Source organism: Podarcis gaigeae (assembly GCF_964106915.1).
Source record: "Podarcis gaigeae genome assembly, chromosome: 7".
NCBI classification, from domain to species: Eukaryota; Metazoa; Chordata; class Lepidosauria; order Squamata; family Lacertidae; genus Podarcis; species Podarcis gaigeae.
Genome location: NC_139683.1, coordinates 13068171 through 13088223, shown reverse-complemented (window position 1 = coordinate 13088223; position 20053 = coordinate 13068171). Strand labels below are relative to the sequence as shown.

The following is a 20053-nucleotide window of genomic DNA, read 5'->3' as shown; positions in this document are numbered from 1 at the left end:
ACAACCAGTTTCTTCCAAATCACTAAGAACCTGATCTCCAAAAGCAATTAAATCAGGGTATGTCTGTCCTCCAAGCCAACTGTCAGGCAAACCCAGAAATTTTGGACCCAGAGACCTTAAAAAAAGGGGGGGGAGGCTATCAGTTCCTAGTGTGCAATTAAATTGTGTAGAATTAATTCACATTTTGCAATAACATAGATGTGCCCAAACATTATGTGGCTAAGAAGCCAATTCACATCCCAATGGTGCCATGTGGATTTAATCCTTCCCCCACTGCCACCAAAATAGTATGATCCCCCCAAAAAAAAACCACAACTGGCCCGTGAGATATATTGAAAGTGGGTCATATGGCTCAACAGAATTCAAGGGAAAGCTTTGCCAACCATTTCAGTAGCACCCGAAGGAAATCTGCCCTGCTACCAGGATACAGCAGCCAACTTTCTGCCAACATATTTTAGGCTCCTCGGTTAAAAGTGAAAAGATTTGCAACTGTCCTCCTACACCAGGGATGCAGAACCAGTAGCCCTCTAAGTGTTGAAGGACTCCAAGACCCATTGTCCCCCAGCCAACATGGCCAATGGGCAGGGATGATGGGAGCAGGAGTCTAATAACAAGGGCTCCTTTCAGAGATCCCACAGAGGAGACCCAGGAGCCTCCATCCCACAGCCTTCCAAAGGTTGACTTCTCCTTATTAAGGAGCCAATGCAAACAGGCCAACAACCCCATTCCACAGTGTTAACAGTGATTTAGCCATTAGATCCTTGGAGGGGAGGGATGGGGGCAGGGGAGGTTGGGGAGGCCAGGACTGAAATAGATTCCAGAAATGCCAATGCAAATTGGAGGTAAAGGGGGGGGGACCAGACAGCAGAGGGGAACTTTCCGGCTCTGCATTTTAATCATGTAGCCCAGAGCCACTGGACTTCACCCAAATTTAAAGCTGCAGGAGCTAAAAGCACAGACTTGGAGCCAGCTGGGGGAGAGAAAACCACGCCAGAACAGAGAGGAAGGAAGATCTCCCTGAGTTTTAACCCTTGACCAATAAACAAAACAAAATAAAAAAGTAAAGTTGCTGGTTCTACCAAGCGCGGAAGGAGTTAAGTGCTAAAGTACAGACACTTAATCAGCTTCCCCCCCACACACACTTCCCTTCACATGTGATTGGAGTGAAGCCGCCCTGAAGCAGCCCAAAGGGGCTTATAACAGCTCAGTTTCTCCGCCTTCAGTTTTAATCCATCACCCAGGCTGGGCCCAGCGGTGCAAGCCCCGCTTACTCGTTGGCTGTCTGGGCCCCGGGATCCTTGCCGTCGGCGTCTTCGGCCGGCTGCAGGTGGCTGGAGAGTTCTTGGAGGACGGCCACCTTCCCGATCTGGTCGTTCCTCCTCTTCTCCATGATGAGGTCCTCCAGACTCTGGAATTCCAGCGTGTGGCTGCGCTTCTCCCCCAGCTGGATCTGCAAGCGGTAGGGCTGCTTGCCTATCCGCAGCTCGCCACCGATTTTGAACTCGCGCTTGCCGTAGCGGCACCAGGCGGCAAAGCACTCCGAGTTCCTCCAGCTGAGGTCCCGGTCCTTGCAGCCCACCTGGTCCAGGGCGTTCCGCACCACCGTGGCCGGGCTCAGCGGCTTGTAGTGGTACAGCTGGTTAGCAATACGTCCCCGCCTGCCCTGGCTGGCATCAGTCAGAAAGCTGTTCACTACCTCCAACCTGTGCAGGTGCACAACTTGGAAATCCCCAACGTAGACCACCCAGTGAGGGTACTGGGCCTGACAGACAAACTCCACCACGTCCCCAGGCTTGCACCGGTTCAAAAGGTTTTCTGGGGTGTAGGTGGCCAGGTGGCCCCCTCCTCCTCCTCCTCCTTCCACCCCGTCGGACATCGGCGCATCCCCAGAGAAGCTTTTCTGGTATATGCACTCGTCGCGGTAATAGATGGAACATTCCACTTCGTGAAGCCGGGGGTCGTACGGCTGAGACGTGGGGTGCTCTCCGCCGAGGTCGGGCACCACAGAGTCGTGCTGAGGCTCCACGTCGTCGTCGTCGTTAGAAAATATGTAGGAGACCCCAATCCGGGGGCCCTCATCCCTGTCCATGCCCGTCGGGTCCGTGGTGGGAACCTCCTTGTAGTTTAAGTGTGTCAGCTTCTCCACTTGGTTCCCCATGCCTGCTGAAAGGAAAAAACCCAACAGAGGCATTAGTGCAGGCGGAATCCCCAAAAGAGAACCCCCAAAAACTCGTCCCTCACTTCACAGGTTGCAGAACTGTATGCAGTGGCGTAGCGTGGGGGGTGCGGGGGGGGGTGCGGCCGCACCGGGCGTAACATCTGGCGGTTAGGGTTAGGGGGCGCAAATCCATGGGTTAGGGGGCGCAAATCCATGGGTTAGGGGCGCAAATTACTTGCCTTGCCCCGGGTGCTGACAACCCACGCTACGCCACTGACTGTATGACCATTTATCACAATACTGCAACTCTTAGGGCAAAAGTGGGAGATCTTTTCCAACCCAAGGGTTCTTTCTGGGCAACATTTCAGGGGCCACATGCTAGTGACGGACAGGGCCAGAGGCAAAAGAGAGCAGGGCAATGGGTGCGAATTTTACCCTTATCCAGTTGGTGAGTTTCTGCACTTGCTTCTCCATCCAGCCAAGAAAGAGGTGTTATTCAAGGAGACATTCCAGCTAGGCAAAACCACCCCATGAGGGCATGAAGCTGGGCGGTGCTCTAGAGAGAGCCCTGAGGGCCAGGTTGAAAGACATGGAGGGCCACATTCAGCCACCAAGCCTGAGCTCCCCCCCCCCCCGTAACAACCTCTCCAGTGTCTCTAGTTCAGGCATGGGGGAACCTGTTGCCCTCCAGTTGATGCTAGCCTACAGTTTGTAGTGTCCCTGACCATTGGGCATGTTGGCCAGGGCAGGTTTTAGTCCAGCAAAATCAGCTGAGCTTAACCACCGCAAATCTAGCAATCATACATATGTCCAAAAGTAAGAGACTCTTTTGTGTAACTTGACCCCCAACTTCCACCCCTCCTTGATGAAAATGAGCCCCTGGGAGCTGCAGCCTTGGGTGTCTAAATCCACCATCTGCTTCTGCCCTCCCTACACTGCTTAGTGACCACTCTCAGGTCCAACCTATACCGGACCGGGACCATTTAAACCCAGGGCACCTCCACCCTGACAAACAGCAGCTCTGTAGGGCCTAAAGCCAAGGATCTTTTGCAGCTCTCCTACTTGAGATTTCTTAAGCAGAAATGCCAGCGGTTGCATCGGAGATCTTAGACATGCAAAGCATTTGCTTTAACACTTGTGTGTAGGTGGCTGAACACCTCCCCTAACCCCTTGATCTGGAAATGTACCTGCAGAACAGGATAAAAGCTCCCCACACTGCACGGGCAAGTCTAAAGAGAATGGGGAGGGGAAAACAAAAGAGCAAACAACTGACAGAGGAAGAAATATTTTTGGTTATGCACAGAACAGAGTTGTTGAAGAAAGATATTTCAGGCTTGAACCAGGCAGGATGTTAAATACGTCTTTGTGCTGAAACGGCTGTTTTTATAAAAATGCAACAAGCATCAGTTGAGCGGGGTGGGAAGAGGCTGGGGGTGGATTCCCCTTCTCAGCAAACACCAAGGCTAGAAAAGGGATTTTGCTAAAGACCTCAGCAGGAGAGGAGAGGGTCTCATCCCCCCATCTGTTTGCTGCAATCCCCATAATTAACACACACATACACACACCTCTCAGCCGATGCTCGGCATTTCAATGCCTCATCTAGGCTCCCTAAGACCACATTAAGAAGACGTGGTGCAAAGGAACACAATGAGCAGCCAAGAGGGGTTGCTACAGAAAACATGGGGTGTGTAGGATGAGATGCATATCAGTTTGGAAACTATAGGGTGTGTGTGTGTGTGTGTGTGTGTGTGTGTGTGTGTGTGTGTGTGTTTCCAATCAGCAGTTTGAGCCAGTTCCAACTGTAGCAGGAAACAGACTTAAGGAAGTATCACATGGTGCAAAGGATGCTGGGAAAGGGAGCTCAGGTAACAAGAAGTTTCCCCACCTGTTAGAAGAGAAGGGAGTTGCAATGCAACAGAGACAAGAAGAGTTTGGATTTGATATCCCACTTTATCACTACCCGAAGGAGTCTCAAAGCGGCTAACAATCGCCTTTCCCTTCTTCCCCCACAACAAACACTCTGTGAGGTGAGTGAGGCTGAGAGACTTCAGAGAAGTGTGACTAGCCCAGGGTTACCCAGCAGCTGCATATGGAGGAGTGGGGAAGCAAACCCGGTTCACCAGACTACGAGTCCACCGCTCTTAACCACTACACCACACTGAGAGACATGGGATGAATCTACAACAGGAACAGGAAGGACTAGACATCACACAACAGGTGAGAGCCTGAAAGGGTACCACTTTGCCACCTGCCTAGGGTTGCTGCCTTGGCTGAAGAGCACACAAAGCAAACACTCCACAATGCAGAAGGAGGCCAAATTAAACCCAGCTGCTTTGACAAGGGATGGCTCCCATTCTATCAGCTATGTAAACAGAAGTGATGCTGATGTCAGACCACCAGCTGCTTGCTTATGGAGAAGCTATGGGCAGCTGAAGTCTTGGCATTGCACCCTATGATTCAGTTATTTGACAGTGTCCCCGCTCAGATTTTCTTCCTTATATTTGACTGATGCACACATGCAACACTCTGCAGGTTTCATTGGAGTTGATTAATGTCATTTTTTTGTATCAAATGTGGTAAAAGAAAAGACAAGGCAACCGCTGCCATGATTATCCTCCCTTCCACCTACGCCCACCCACCAAATCCTTTGCCACTTTTTGGGAAGGATGAACTTTGAGAGGATACTTGTCTCAATTTCATTGTTGCTAAATGAGATCATATCAGCATGCCATGTTACTTTATAGCAGTGTTGCCAAAACTTGGGTCTCTAGCAATTTTTGAACAACTCCCACCATTTCTAACTAGCAAGGGATGATGGGAATTGTAGTCTGAAAACACCTGAAGACCTGGGTTTGGGAAACACTGCTTGATAGCAATGTTGGCAAAGCTGTGGCCCTCTGGACTCCAATTACCATCAGTCCCAGTGATCAAGGGTGATGGGAGCTGCAGTCCAGGAATGTTCAGAGGGCCACAGTGCACCCATCCCTATAGAACAGGGTTTCACAAACTTGGGTTTCTCCAGTAGTTTTTGGACTACAAATCCCATCATTGCTGACCACTGTTCCTGCTTAGCTAGGGGTGATGGGAGTTGTAGTCTAAAGCCAGCTGGACACCCAAGTTTGGGAAACCCTGCTATAGAGTAGCAGGAGCAAAGTGACAGGCTCCTTAACCTTAATGAACAACCTACATCTAAAGAGGAGGGAAGAATCTATCAGAGCAAGGAGAGGAACCAGAGAGGACAAGGGCTGCTAGCCATAAACCTGAGCATTTTATTTAAAGAACCTGGGAGTCAAAGCAAAACCCACAACAACAGCGTCGCCAAAACAAAACAACCTTCTGTTCCTACTTCCCACAGCACCACCAGATGTAAGCTCTGGAGCAGTTCCACAAAGCAAAAAGGTTCTACTGCATTACAAAGCTAACCGTGCAGTCACACCAACATTTACTCTGTGGTGGCTCTGATGAAGAAAGTCAGTTGTTCTTTTGGGGGGGGGGGGCTGTGGCAAGCATCAATAGCCAGTGTTAGAAAGTCAGATAGCTAGGCACCAAATGGCTCCTTAAACCAGGGTTGCAGGCACCAAAGGCCTAGCTGGCATTTTGGGGAAAGACTGCTCTAATTTTTCAAATGAAGGACTGGCTGTGATTGATTCTCAATTAAATATCTGGCTAGTTCAGATGACAACCTTGAACTTCAAGAAGAAAAGTCACTTGATCCAAGGACAGTCCACATATATATTAGCCTATTCTGGCCTCTTTTTCTTCATGATGACATGGACCATTCATAACATAAGAATATCCTTCACAAGTGTGGGCAGGGCAGTTGGGTGGGATAAGTGAAGACAACAGTTAACTGGAATGTTGTTCACTGCTCCTGAACAGAAAAAAGCATTTTGGTTCGTGAACTTCATTCCGATTGCGGAGATAAAATAGAACTGATTGGATTCTACAAGATGTGTTGCTCGTGTGTGAAAACAATCAAGACCCAAGGATCCCCAGACATGCACCTCCAGATGGTAGAGATGTCAGGTGCCATCCTGGTACCCAGGCATCTTCACCTGGTCACAAGTGGCCAATAGAAGCCAGGTACAAAATGTGCTGGCTTATTTCTTAGACTGATCAATACCATGCTCTGGCAAGGCCTCAGAAACCCAGGGGGACCATAGAACATAGCAAGGCTAGAGCTTAGATGATCAGCTCTCCACACGGTCAGAGGCAAGGCAGGGTAAGTTTCAGGCTCCAGGCACACTTTTAACTTGCGAGCAAAATCTCACTTTGACTCTTGCTGCACAGAGTTCAATGTCTGCATCATTCCATCGGCCGACTCCTGCGAGAAGGCCAAGCAGAGATGAAGGGACCCAAGATGAAAACACTGCTCTTGCTGGGCGTTTGATCCTGGGGGATTCTCAAAATTCACAGGGGTGGCCCATTCCATCACTTATGCCCTTTCTAAGAGCATCAGAAGGATGCCACAGGATCAGGCAGAGGCCCATCAGCCTGCTTCATCACCCCACTTCTGACAGTGGCTAGACAGAAGAAGGGCAACTGCTCAGTGGAAAAGAACCTCAGGTCTCATGATCAGTCCCTGGTATCTACAGGAAAGGTGGCAATGTCCCCTGCCAGTCGCTGTAAATGATACCGACCTAGATGACCAAACCATCCCAGGCAGCTTCCTATGTCTCTGAAGAGCAGATAAGGGCATGAAAAAATAAGCAGCAGTAGAAATGGCAATTAAATGCCAGGATTAAAATTCTGCATTTCTTCCCGAGTCTCCAAAGCACTTCCCATACACCAGTGGTTCCCAACTGGGAGTTTGCGTAACCCACCCAGGAGGGACTGTGGTACTATTCACATAACAAAACTACCCAAGAAATATATATAAAAATTCAAAAGTAGGGGGTCCATGGCTTGGCTTTTGAAAAACGGGGTCCACAGGACTTAGCTAATTAGGTACTTCTGGCATGAACCATCATAAGCTAATCAGTTCATCGGACAACCCAGGAAGGTAGGCCATTCTCTCCATATTGCCGAGGAGAGGCTGAGGTTGGAACAGCCCCTTGTCAAAGGCCACGAGCCTACACTCTTCTTGAGAGAGTGAAGTCCAATTTCATTCAGTAAGACATCAGCGTGTTTATATATATATATATATTCCAAATATATATATATATATATATATATTCCAAATCAATTCGGGAAGAGGCGCTTCGGTAACGCTGTAAGAGTCCCGTTTGCATTTATATATATATATAAATAAATGCAAACGGGACTCTTACAGCGTTACCGAAGCGCCTCTTCCCGAATTGATTTGGAAAGCACCCGAGGGATAACCAAACCCTTAAAATGCCACTCCACGTCTGGGCTAACTTTGCCTACGAGGCTGTTGGTCTTAAAGGGCGTGTTTGCTGGAGAACACGCTGAAAGCCCAGCCCAGTTGCCGGCCACCTTCGTTTATTTATCGAGTCGCGGGTGAGTTTTCCCAGCGGGATCTTTTTCTCCGCGAGCTGCGCTCCCCCCTCGCGCTCCTCCATCACATTCTTCCTCCAGCGATCAAAGTTTTTTGGGGGGTGGGATGGGGGAGGCGAGAGAAAGGAGGGGCGGGGTGCCGCCGGCGGCCACCACCGGGTTGCCCAGCTACAGCCCGAGAGAGACGCGAGCAGCCAGCAGCAGCCCGAGAGAGCCACTCACCTCTCCCACCGCCTTCTCTGCACAAACAAGCCGGAGATCAGCCCAGGTGCGCCTGGCTCCCGTCACCTGATCCACTCCCCATACCTTCCCCCGCTCCTCCTATTCCTCCTCCTCCGTCCGGAGAGCGGCTGCTGCTGGTGGCGACGGCGCTGGAAACTTACCAAGCGACGGCGCTGCTGCGAGGCTCCTGGGGAGCCGGTTAGTCCGCCTGGTTCCTGGAGGCTGGAGGGATTTTATTCGTCCCCCCCTTGGGGGGGAGCAACAGCCAACAGAGAGTTGTGGCTTCCCCCCTCCAGCTCAGCCCGGCCGCAGGTGGCTCATGGTCGCCGCGCTGTGCGCTCCGGCTGCGCGCCGCGCGCCCGCCTCGCCAGCCGGCCTGAGCAACAAGCGGGAGTCGGAGCGGGTGGCTGGAGAGAGCGAGGCGGGCGCTGGAGTCCCCGGCATTTAAAGGCACGGCTCTCCCGGGAGGGAGGCGGGTGCGCGCTTTCTCGCCCGCCCGCTTTTTGTTTCCCAAACGCACCAAAGTCGCGCGTCTTTGCTGGCGCTTCCTACTCCGTGCGCCCTGCTTGGTGCGCGCAGCGCCGATCACAGCCAGTGGAGGGAGCTTTGGTTTGGGGGCGGGCAAAGATCGGCGGGGGGGGGGGGAGAGGAGGAGGAGTTAAAGCAGCCGTTGGTGTGCGTATCTCTGTGCGTTGTTTTTATTTTTTTCGCGGGGAGGTGCTGCTCAAAGAGAAAAAAAAACCCGAGCCGTATGCAGTCAGAATCGGAAAGTACCGAGTTGGTGCGGAGGTTGCCAACTTTAAAAAAACAAAAGCCCAGCCGCGCCGCCTGCGCCTTTAACGGGGAATTGAGCGGAGGGTGGAGGCAGGCTGCTTCGTAAGCACATGTGAAGCTGGATCAGGCCATTGCATAGGAGTTAACTCCTAGGGGCTGAGGTCCCTGCGGTCCCCCCATTAAAATATTTGAGGGGACCAGGTTTCCCCAAAGTTGATGGGCATCGCCATTTCAATGGTATGTGTGCTCCGAGTCTTGTGATTGATTATGCAGGATGGCCCATTTAGATAAGCACCCTGTTTTCCCAGATATCCGTGGGAAAACCAGTAGGCAGGATTCGAGCGCAGCAGCACTCCCCTCCTGTGGATTTCAGCAACTGCTATCCAGAAACATCGCTGCTTCAAGCTGTGGAGGCAAGGGCAAAGCCATCATGGCTAGTAGCCGTCGATGAATCCTCTCCTACACCAATGACTTTTTTCTCCTTAAAAGCCTCCTTAAAAGCTTCGCCGGCTCTTCGTCTGTAAAATAAGGCTGCTGTTAAAAGCCACGCGCCCAGCCTAGGCTGGATTTTCCCCCGCCCCAATCAAGTGGCGATGCTAATTGCCTTCTCCCCACGCACCCCAATCAGCCGATGTAAAACATCGATTCGATGCTCCAAAATTAGCAGGCCATGATGTTTATATCTCCATACCGTAAAAAGTATGTGATTCATAAGCACCAAGCTGTTTTTTTCAAGCACAGGAGGAGCCCAAGCTAGGTTTAAACGACAACACTCGCAGCTATGAGCAGGCCATAGCTCAGTGGTGGAGCACATGCTTGGAATTGGGGAGGGGGGGAGACATCTGCCCAAGACCCTGGAGAGCTGCTGCCAGTCAGAGTCAATGATATTGGGGCCGGTGAACTGACCCCTGTTTCCTGTGATTGGTGTAAGTGGCGCAGGATGCATAATTTTAAGCTAGCATTTCTCAAACTTTTTGTGTGTGCTGTTCACTTGACAATTGCTGGGGCTGGGGGCGGGTCTTGCTTTTCCTTTAGCATCTGTATCTTCATCGAAACCGGTGCTGTATTATGATATTCACAGGCCTTAGGCCAGGCTCCTGGGAAGGTCTCCTTTATAACGTAAAGTTGGGGGTGGAAGGATAGTTATATTGATTGATTGAGGATGGCAACATGGCCTTTACTGTGGTGGCTCCCTGCTTGTCTCCCCTGGCAGGCTTTCCTGGTGCCTTCCTTGCATATCTTGATGTGCCAGGCAAAAAACATTCCTCTTCTCCCAGACCTCTGGCTAATTAAGCAATCTATAGCCTTTAAATCATTGTGCCCAGGTGTGTGTGTGTATGTGTTATTGCTTTTTGTTGTTGTTACTATGGAATGTATTTTTTATCTTTTTATATTGTAAACCATCCTGTCATCCTTGGATGAAGGGAAGTATAAATTTAATAAATTTAATAAATAGTAATGATAATGACAATTGCTGGCCTGTGTTCAGGGGGGCATTGCTAGCCAGTTGGATATAATCCATCCCTGGCGAAAACAACCTGGTTCTCCATCTTCACGCACACAAAAAAAAAATTAGCAGCAGGGCCAAGTTACAAGAAAGAAGATTCCGACCAAACACCAGGGCTGGGTCAAAGAAGTGTTTCAGTTTAAAGCGTTGTAAATTGACACAGGGAAAACAGGTAGAGAAAAACCAGGACTCCACATCGCCCTCTGGTGGCACATACAACACATATAAATCGCTTTTTCTTCACCAGTCTAGCTGAGTCCCAGGAAGAACTTTCTGATGGTAAGAGCTGTTTGACAGTGGAACAGTCCCCCCACGAGACGTTGTGGACTCTCCGTCCTTGGTGGGTTTTAAGAAGAGATTGGATGGCCATCTGCCATGGATGCTTTAGCTGAGATTCCTGCATTGCAGGGGGTTGGACTAGATGATCCTTGGGTGGCCCTCCCAACTCTATGATTCTGTGATTCTTTCACAGTTCTGCAAGCTTTCCATGGACCACTGGAATGGAGTGTACGGGCCGTGGCTTGAGAACTTCTGCATAAGCTATAAATGTTCCAGGCGTATATATTTTTTGGACTGCGTTGTCTGCTGTCAAGTGGTGTGTGGGCAAATGCTTAATTTCTAAAAAAGAGAGATGCCGGCGTTCAGGCCTATAAGGCAGCTCTGCCATCTGCCTTGGAAGTTCTGTACTTCCAGACAAGCAGGGATGCACAGTATTTCCTTGCTTGTTGATGAAGGAAAGGCAAGCTGCACGTGCCCATAGGTAATCTTAAACACTAACAGGGTACACCTGAAACTGGCTCTGGAATTGGCACTGGACACCAGGGGGAGGGCTATAGCTCAGTGCCAGAACATCTGCTTGGCATGCAGAATGTCCCAGTGCCATTTCCTGCCATCTCCAGTTAGAGCTGTGAATGTACCGAGTCTGGAATCCTGGAAAGACTTTGCCAGTTGGCATAGACCATGGGACGGACGTGGGTGGCGCTGTGGGTTAAACCACAGAGCCTAGGACTTGCCAATCAGAAGGTCAGCGGTTCGAATCCCCGTGACGGGGTGAGCTACCGTTGCTCGGTCCCTGCTCCTGCCAACCTAGCAGTTCGAAAGCACGTCAAAGTGTAAGTAGATAAATAGGTACTGCTCCAGCGGGAAGGTAAACGGCGTTTCCGTGCGCTGCTTTGGTTTGCCAGAAGCGGCTTAGTCATGCTGGCCACATGACCCGGAAGCTGTACATCGGCTCTCTTGGCCAATAAAGTGAGATGAGCACCGCAACCCCAGAGTCGGTCACAACTGGCCCTAATGGTCAGGGGTACCTTTATCTTTACCTTTATAGACCATGGGTAGGCAAACTAAGTCCCGGGGGCCGGATCCGGCCCAATCGCCTTCTAAATCCAGCCCGCGGATGATCCAGGAATCAGCGTGTTTTTATACATGAGTAGAATGTGTCCTTTTATTTAAAATGCCTCTCTGGGTTATTTTGGGGGGGCTGCCTGGTGTTTTCACATGAGTAGAATGTGTGCTTTTATTTAAAATGCATCTCTGGGTTATTTGTGGGGCATAGGAATTCGTTCATTTTTTTAAAAAAAACAAGGTGTGAGGGATAGTGGACTGGCCCCCTGCTGAAAAAGTTTGCTGACCCCTGGCATAGACAATACCGGGCACAATGGAGTAATGGTCAGACAGTGGTATTTTTCTAGGTGCCGGAACTCACAATTAACACCTCCCTCATTGTCTTAGAATGGCAATGGCACTCACCTGAGAGGTGCCGGAACAGCTGAAAAAAAGCCTTGGGTCAGACACCATGTAAGGCAGCTTTCTATGTTACTATCATAGGCATAGGGGGAGCGGGTGGCACTTGCTGATCAGTTGGAGATCAGCGGTTCGAATCCACTCAACATGGTGAGCTCCCATTGCTCTGTTCCAGCTCCTGCCAACCTAGCAGTTCGAAAGCACACCAGTGCAAGTAGATAGATAGGTACCGCTGTGGTGGGATGGTAAATGGCATTTCCGTGCGCTCTGGTTTTCGTCACGGTGCCTCGTTGCTCCAGAAGTGGTTTAGTCATGCTGGCCACATGACCCGGACAGCTGTCTGTGGACAAACGCCGGCTCCTTCGGCCTGAAAGCGAGATGAGCGCCGCAACCCCATAGTCGCCTTAGACTGGACTTAACCATCCAGGGGTCCTTTACCTTTTTGACCTATCATAGGCAAACCAGTTCTTGGGGATTTGTTCAGCCTTTCACCATTTTAAGTCTTAACAGTTGGCATATTTGAAATGTGATCTGCTATTCATTTATCGTAGAAGACAGGAGTGGCTGGCGTGCTCTGGTCCATGGGGTCATGAAGAGTCGGACACGACTAAACGACTAAACAACAACAAAATTTATTTATCATGCATTTATTTATTTGCAGATGTATACTCCGCATCACAACGCAAAGTAACCAAAGTGGCACACAACAGAATAAGATAAAAAACAACAACAAAGGAAATATTACAAACTTGGTGCAATTAAAAACAAGTGTGCAATTATTATTCCATGAAATGACTGGGGCAGACTTCAGGGAAAGCCTTCTGAAGCATTAAGAATGTATCCAGTGCTTGCCTAAATGACAACATGATACATGCTTGTCAGATTTCTAACCGCACAACACTATGTGGGTTCTTTTGCGTAGAGGTGGTAAGCTGATGCTACCGTGAGTTGTAGGGTTTCTGTAGACAGAGAATCAGAGAATTGTAGAGTTGGAAGGGACCCCAAGGATCATCTAGTCCAACCCCCTGAAATGCTAGAAGCACAGCTAACATGCCCCTGACGTGTGGTCATCCAGCCTCTGGTTAAAAACCTCCAGTGAAGGAGAATTCATCATTTTCTGAGTCCGTTCCACTGTCCAACGTGCTCTGGTTAGAGTTGCCACCTCTCCCTCCCTCTCCTTTTGCCATATTTTCCCCATTCCTTATACAGTGGTACCTCAGGTTACATACGCTTCAGGTTACAGACTCCGCTAACCCAGAAATAGTGCTTCAGGTTAAGAACTTTGCTTCAGGATGAGAACAGAAATCGTGCTCTGACTGCGCGGCAGCAGCGGGAGGCCTCATTAGCTAAAGTGGTGCTTCAGGTTAAGAACAGTTTCAGGTTAAGTACGGACCTCTGGAATGAATTAAGTACTTAACCCGAGGTACCACTGTATTTTCTCCTGGTTAGCTTCTTGGTCAGGAGTTCATATACAGAGTGCAAAAGGGGTTAGGTTAAGGTGGGGAGGTGGGATCAGCTAGGAAGCAGGTGTAGTGGGCTTGAGAATGAGGAGAGGGCATGGTAGTACTAGATTCCCGTCCATCACTGGACTTTTTCAAAATTGTGTGGGATGTCCACGTAGGGAATAGCTTGGGAAAGGATGGAAATGGGGAAGAGGAAAATATTTGTTTGCAATAAAACGTTAATAAAACAATGACAACAACAGCAAAAATGATGATTTTGCAAGATCTTTCGGTTAGGGCTAAGTTTCTGATGGCCAGAGTCGAGCATTAACTGGAAATTAGTTTTAATATCTGTTTTATAATTTATAGTAAGTGTGCTTTTTAAATAAAAATAAATTTCTCCACCAAGCCATGGTCGCCATTCTCCCACATAAAATAAATGAAGAAAGCAGTACAAAAACAGCACCTCTTATTTGATTCCAGTATGTAATAAAGGCCAATTGCTTTGCCAGCACAATAATAAACCGCAACACTCAGTATTGTTCTGCTTCTGAGGTCAGAAAGGGACAGAATATGGTCACCTGGTTTGTGAATCCGAGATGTTATATCTGGCTAGCTAATGCTGGGCTGTGTGTATTTCTGATCATGCAATAACTCCCCATGCAGCAACCAGGGAGAATCGCCTCCCCTCAAAAGAGGCTGTCCATTGTGTCTCTGTGTGAGTTGCTGCTGTGATCTAATTCTGCCTCGGGTGGCAAAATGGGATGTGCTGCCCTTGCGTGTTGGGCATGCCCACTTGCTACAACTTGCTGGAGAACAATTTCACAGTGCATTTCAGATGTAGCAGGCATTATAGGAAGACCTACTGTTTTGTTGATTTTGTCTTAACTTGGTTGAAAGTGAGATGAAGAAGAAATTGAGATCTTTAGTCTCTGTCTTACTAATGGCTGCAAAAAATCGTTTGGGTAAGAAAATGGAAAGACCAGAATGTACCAACTGTTTGGGAATGGCTAATGAATTGTGTCGGAAGTGGCAGCGTAGGATAAATTGATAGGTGCTATTGGGAAAAGAGAAGGTGTAAAGTGGAATATTATGTATGCAGAGAGATGGAATTGTTTTGTGCATTACTGGAATGAGCTATATGGTAAGATATTTGTTTATGTAGTTTATCCCATTTTCTGTTTATAAATGTATCACTAGACTTTGTTTAAATAAAACATTTTTTTAAAAAAAGAAGAACCAACACAGTCTCAGCCAGCAAGCTTACAATCTAACAAACCTGATATGAATGGGAAAAGGGATGTGAGCAGATGAGATGGTCCTAAGAGAGATAGTTCTGGAAGTTAGGGTCCTCTTTTTCCTTCTTCTTTGGCGATCACACATTACAGAGTAAGATTGTCTTCCATGAACACGGTTTTAACAATGAGTCCGTAAGTGACTGTGGAGGCCAATTCTGGATCCACACGTCCTTCCACAGTGGGGACATTGGTTTCCGGGCAGGAGTTGATCACGGTGAGGGTTTGCCAAGCGTGCCTTCCTCTTAGCATGCTTCTCCCTTTCGTCCTGAGTTTGAGCATCTTCAAAGTCAATGACACCTTTGGTAAAGGCTGTTCTCCAACTGGAGCATTCTCAGGCCAGTGTTTCCCAGTGTTTATACTACTCTCTTTTTTTAGACTTGCCTTGAGAGAGTCTTCTTTTGTTGACCACCAGCATTACGCTTTCCATTTTTAAGTTCAAAATAGAGTAGTTGCTTTGGAAGATGATCATCAGGCTTCTGCACAACATGACCAATCCAACAAAGCTCATGTTGAAGCTCATGCTTTGACACTGTTTAGGGTCCTAGTGGCAGCTAGCCCCCAATCGGTCAATGAGCTTAGCATGGAGACTGTTGCTTTCTGAAAGTGACCTGATACATTGCATGAACAACACAGGTCTGCTGTTGAAAATGGCAGTCACCTGACGATCATGTCCAAAGGCACATGGGGCCACCATCTTCCTGAAGCTATTCAGGTCTCCGTCCAGTCAGTTGTCTGTATGGGAGACTTCCCGGAAACCACATTCATGGATACTTGGATACATCTATGAAGTCATGGAGATAGAGGCTAGAGAATAGTTGTTCTCCTTCTCTCATGACACTTGATCTGATGGGCATCCAATGAAGCAGAATCTTGGAAGATTTAGGCTAGATAAAAGGACTCTCCCAAAAAGACCAGAAGCGTTTCTTTTGGGGATAACTGGGACAGATGTATCAAAAAACCAAAGGAATTTATTCTTATATGTGACAACCGCAGCGAGAATATTATATGTTCAAAAATGGCGAGATGAGGCAGTACCTACTAGAAAAGATGGGCCATTGAAACTGATGGGATAAGCTGAATTAGCAAGAGGTGGAGAGCAAGATGAGACAGTTTTCAAGGAGGATTGGAATAGGTTTGCAGACTATTTAAAAATATGTATTGTAAACATGTTAAAACACAGGCAGGTTTGGAGTAAGGACAGCACTAAAATGTATATCTGAGAACACGGTAGAAGAGAGGTTTAGAACAGGCATAGGCTGTTGAGACTACAATTCCCATCATCCCTGACCACTGGTCCTGTTAGCTTGGGATGATGGGAGTTGTAGAACTGATTTTATAATGAATTAATTTTAGAATGCTGTATTATTTTACTGTTGTTAGCCACTCTGAGCCCAGCTTCGGCTGGGGAGGGCAGGATATAAATATATTTATTATTATTATTATTAGTCCCAAAACATCTGGAGGGCCGAGTTTGCCTATGCCTGGTTTAGAATTATGATACAGTGGTACCTTGGTTTTCGAACAGAATGTGTTCTGGAAGTCCGTTTGACTCCTGGAACCATTCAAAAACCAAAGTTTGGCTTCCGATTGGCTACAGGAGCATCCTGCAGCCAATCAGAAGGTGCAGAAGGCGCGCCAGATGTTCGGCTTCCGAAAATTGTTCGAAAACTGAAACACTGACTTCTGGGTTTCAATTGTTTGGGAGCCGATTTGTTCAGGAGCCAAGGTGTTCGGCTTCCAAGGTACGACTGTAATATGTAGCAATATTAGAAAACTTGAGGAAACCATGGAAGGGTGGAGGGGAAGATGAATTCTTATGGAATGCTAATTGGAAAATGTTGTACAATTTCTTTTATTTTCTTTTGGAAAACTTATAATAATAATTATTTTTTAAAAAGAAAATACTTCACAATGCTCTCATAAGAGTTAATGATGGGCCCCCTTTGGGATGCCTTTAATGGAGAATTAGACAAATTTTTGAGGGAGAGGGCAATTGATGGCTACCAGTTACTGGAAGCTACCAGAGGGGAGAGGGCTCTTGAGCTCTAATCCGGATTTCAGGTTTCCCACAGGCGTCTGGTGGCCACTGTAAGAACAGGACTAGATGGGCCGTTGGTCTGATATACCAGGCTCACCTTCTTATGTTCTTATGGTGGAAGAAAGTGGAGATAGAAATGTAATAAGAGCAGCTGTCAGAGCCACCCGAGGTCCCAGCTCACAAGAGACCAAAATCCAGTCCAAGTTATATACAAAAGGTTTTATTGAAGAACATTGTTGTCGTTACATCCAAGCTCCGTGGCTCAGCATCTGTTACCCTTAGATGTTAGAAGTCCCCTCTGAGTCAGTCCCGCCCCTGCACCAGCTTAAGAGGCTTGTACTGCTCCACCTTTTCCTCTCCTTCCTTTTCCGCAGGGTCTTCCTGCCCCCCTGTGCTCCCTCCCTCCGGGACTCCCCCGAGGCTGAGTCTTCTGACGCCTGCTCCCCCCTCCTTCGTGCTTTGGGACCAGGCTCCTCCTCAGGGCTCTCCTCATTTCCGCGCGCCTCCACATTTGAACTTGGCGCGCGTACGTTGCTTCTGACCTTCCTTTTGACCGTTACGCTACTCTCGGTACTACACTCCTCCCCTTCCGGCAGGACGTTCTGCTCCGAACTCCTTCCCCTCTCTGCTTCCTGTTCTGCTCTTTCTGACACACTGGCAACTCCACCCCCTTCACTCCGTTCTGACGGAGAGGCCGGTCCCGATCTCCAACCCCCACTGGGGATTCCCTCTTCGTTCCCCTGCTTCTGACTGCTTCCCTCTCTACTGCCCCTTGGCCTGACCAGGGGGGCTCCCTTTTGGGAATCCTCGGATTCACTTGACGGACTCACTGACAACCTCGGGTCGTCGTCGTCCTCTTCCTCGTCGCCCTGGGACCCCTCCCCCTCGCTCTCTGTCCCTGAAACCCTGACATCCATCCCCCCCTCAAAGCCCCCCCTTCCCCCCTCCCGCCCATCGGGTGCAGGTTGTAGGAGCTGTAGCTCTTCGGAGGTGGATGCAGGATACAGGTTGTGTACCTCCATATCCTCTGCTTGCAGTTCGGTGTATGAGTGTTCGAATGCGGGTTCTTGACCCAAAGCGTTCTCTTCTCCCTCTTCCATTGGTACCTCGTCTGGTGCTGCCGGCCAAGGTCCCGTCAGCCATTTCCTGCGCCAGTCCTCCTCTGGTTGCTCGTCCCACCAATAAGAGGGTTCTGTGTCCACCCCTGAGCACGATCCCCTGGGCGGGCTAGATTCTGGCGTTCTCTCCTCGGCTGAAGAAAAACCCCGGAAAGTACTGCCTGAGAGTGTGGGCGTAAAGAGCCAGTCATCAAAGTACTCGGCTGGCATGGGTCTATGCGGGAAAAGGGCATGGAACTCGTCTTTTAGAAGAGGTTCGTCTAAAGCGTAGCCCGGCACCCAACCGTTGGCACTGGCTGGAGTGCCCTCTGTGGCTAGAAAGTATTCTACCCCCTCTTCCCCCCATCTCGAGTCCAGGATTTCTGTGACCTCGTTGAGTGGTTCGGCCCTAGGCGCCCTCTCCCTCTCCTGTGACTTAGTGTGTAGTTGCGGGACTGTTTCAGACTCCTGAAACCTGTGCGGTGCCTTGTAGGGGGTGAGCACCAACCTATGAAATACCGGATGCACTCTGGAACCTTCGGGGAGGGCTAGTCGAAAGGCTACAGGGTTGATCTTAGCCTCCACTTGGTACGGCCCTAACTGCCTGTGCCCTAGCTTCTTCTTGGCCAACGACTTGGCTGGCATCGCTTGGGCGGCTAACCACACCCAGTCCCCCACCTGGATCTCCTCCCCCGCTCTCCTGTTTTTGTCTGCCTGCACCTTATATGCTTGCTTGGCCAGCTCCAAATGTCTCCGCAACTCTTCGTGCACCTCCTGCAGCTCCGCTGCAAACTGGTCGGCTTCTTGCGGCACCCCCTCTCTCGGTGCCCCGAACCCCGGGAAGGTTCTGGGATGATGACCATTGTTCGCGAAGAACGGCGTCACCCCCGTGGACGCGTGCTTCGTGTTGTTATAGGCAAACTCTGCCATCGGCAGGTAGTCCACCCAAGCTGCGGGTCGCTGATTGGCGTAACATCTCAGGTACTGCTGCATGATCGCGTTGACCCTCTCAGCTTGGCCGTTGGTCTGTGGGTGTCTCGCCGACGTAAGGTTGATCTTGACGTTCAGGATACCTAAAAGCTTCTGCCAAAAATTGGAAACAAACTGGTGCCCCCTGTCGGACAGGATGGACTGCGGCAGCCCATGCACCTTGAACACGTGATCAATGAAGAGTTTGGCAGTCTGTTCCGCCGTCGCCACCTTTGCGCACGGAATGAAGTGCGCCATCTTGGTGAACAGGTCCACAACCACCAGTACCGCCGTCTTCCCTCTGGAGCTGGGCAGGTCAGTAACGAAGTCCAGGGCTACCCTCTCCCACGGTTGCTGTGGCGTTTCCAGCGGTTCCAACAGCCCCGCTGGCTTCTGGTGTACTGGCTTGGACCTTTGACAAGTGTCACACCTGGCGACGTAATCCGCTACCTCTCCACGCATCCGAGGCCACCAAAAGTCCCTTGCCACCAGTTCTATTGTCTTCTCCTTGCCGAAGTGGCCCGCACTGGGGGCGTCGTGCAACTGCTGCAGAACCTTTGCGCGAAGCTCGTCGCTTGGCACGTAGAGGGCACCTTTGCGAGTTAGCAGCCCGTCGCGTAGTTGGAAATCTTCGCCACTCTGCACACCTCTGCGCAACTCCTCCATTTTGGACTGTGCGAACTGATCCACTTGCAACGCGCGCCGCACCGCGTCCAGATCTACTGTGATGGCAGCGCACGACCACGCCTGCGGTGCGAAAATGTGCCTGGCTGCTACTGGTGTCGCTTCATCGAGATATTGCGGTTTCCTGGATAGCGCATCGGCTATAACGTTGGAATCTCCGGGGATGTACTCTATCCGAAAGTCGAAATCCGCGAAGAATTCCGCCCAGCGCATGTGTCTCTGGCTTTGGAGCTTCGCCGTGCGCCAATACTCTAGGTTCTTGTGATCCGTGCGGACCTGTACTGTGTGCTTGGCTCCTATGAGGAAGTGTCGCCACGCTTTGAACGCTGCGTGAATGGCCAACAGCTCTCTGTCCCATATGGTGTAGTTTTGCTCCGCCTTGCTGAGCTTTCGGGAGTAAAAGGCACCGGGTCTCCAGTTCCCATGTGGATCTTCTTGCAGGAGCACGGCTCCAACCGCCCTGTCTGACGCGTCGGTCTCTACTCGCATGGGCCTGCCTGGATCCACGTGCAGCAGCTGCTCCTCGGAGGCGAAAAGGCTTTTAAGCTTCCGAAAAGAGCGCTCCGCCTGTTCCGTCCACACGAACCTCTTCTTCTTGGAACTCAGAGTGTCCGTGATCACTGCTGTCTCCTTTGCAAAACCTCTGATGAATTTGCGGTAG

The 20053-nt window shown here is 49.7% G+C and overlaps 1 protein-coding gene and 1 long non-coding RNA gene across 11 annotated transcripts in view; one reads left to right on the top strand and one right to left on the bottom strand.

The window, feature by feature from the left end:
• Nucleotides 1-649: 649 nt before the first annotated feature.
• LRATD2 (LRAT domain containing 2) lies at nt 650-8396 on the bottom strand. Of its 6 annotated transcripts, none has more exons than XM_083749408.1 (2): nt 8002-8396; nt 650-2163 (listed from the first exon to the last, which is right to left on the bottom strand). In XM_083749408.1, exon 2 carries the CDS (start codon nt 2156-2158, stop codon nt 1268-1270), a length of 891 nt encoding a protein of 296 aa, XP_083605534.1. In that variant the 5' UTR covers nt 2159-2163; nt 8002-8396; the 3' UTR covers nt 650-1267. The 6 variants fall into 6 exon arrangements, with proteins under 6 accessions (XP_083605534.1, XP_083605538.1, XP_083605537.1 ...); XM_083749412.1 differs by having other exon boundaries at nt 8361-8382; XM_083749411.1 differs by having other exon boundaries at nt 650-2160; nt 8002-8353.
• LOC310849304 overlaps nt 7960-20053 on the top strand; it is a 28672-nt gene continuing 16578 nt past the window's right edge. For all 5 annotated transcript variants that reach the window (XR_014566822.1, XR_014566823.1, XR_014566824.1 and 2 more), the window contains exon 1: nt 7960-8038. This is a non-coding gene — a long non-coding RNA (uncharacterized lncRNA). The remainder of the gene's footprint in view (nt 8039-20053) is intronic.

Bases quoted from the DNA above. Each gene is read 5' to 3' on its own strand.
- LRATD2 (XM_083749408.1), bottom strand. From the start codon at position 2,158: ATGGGGAACCAAGTGGAGAAGCTGACACACTTAAACTACAAGGAGGTT.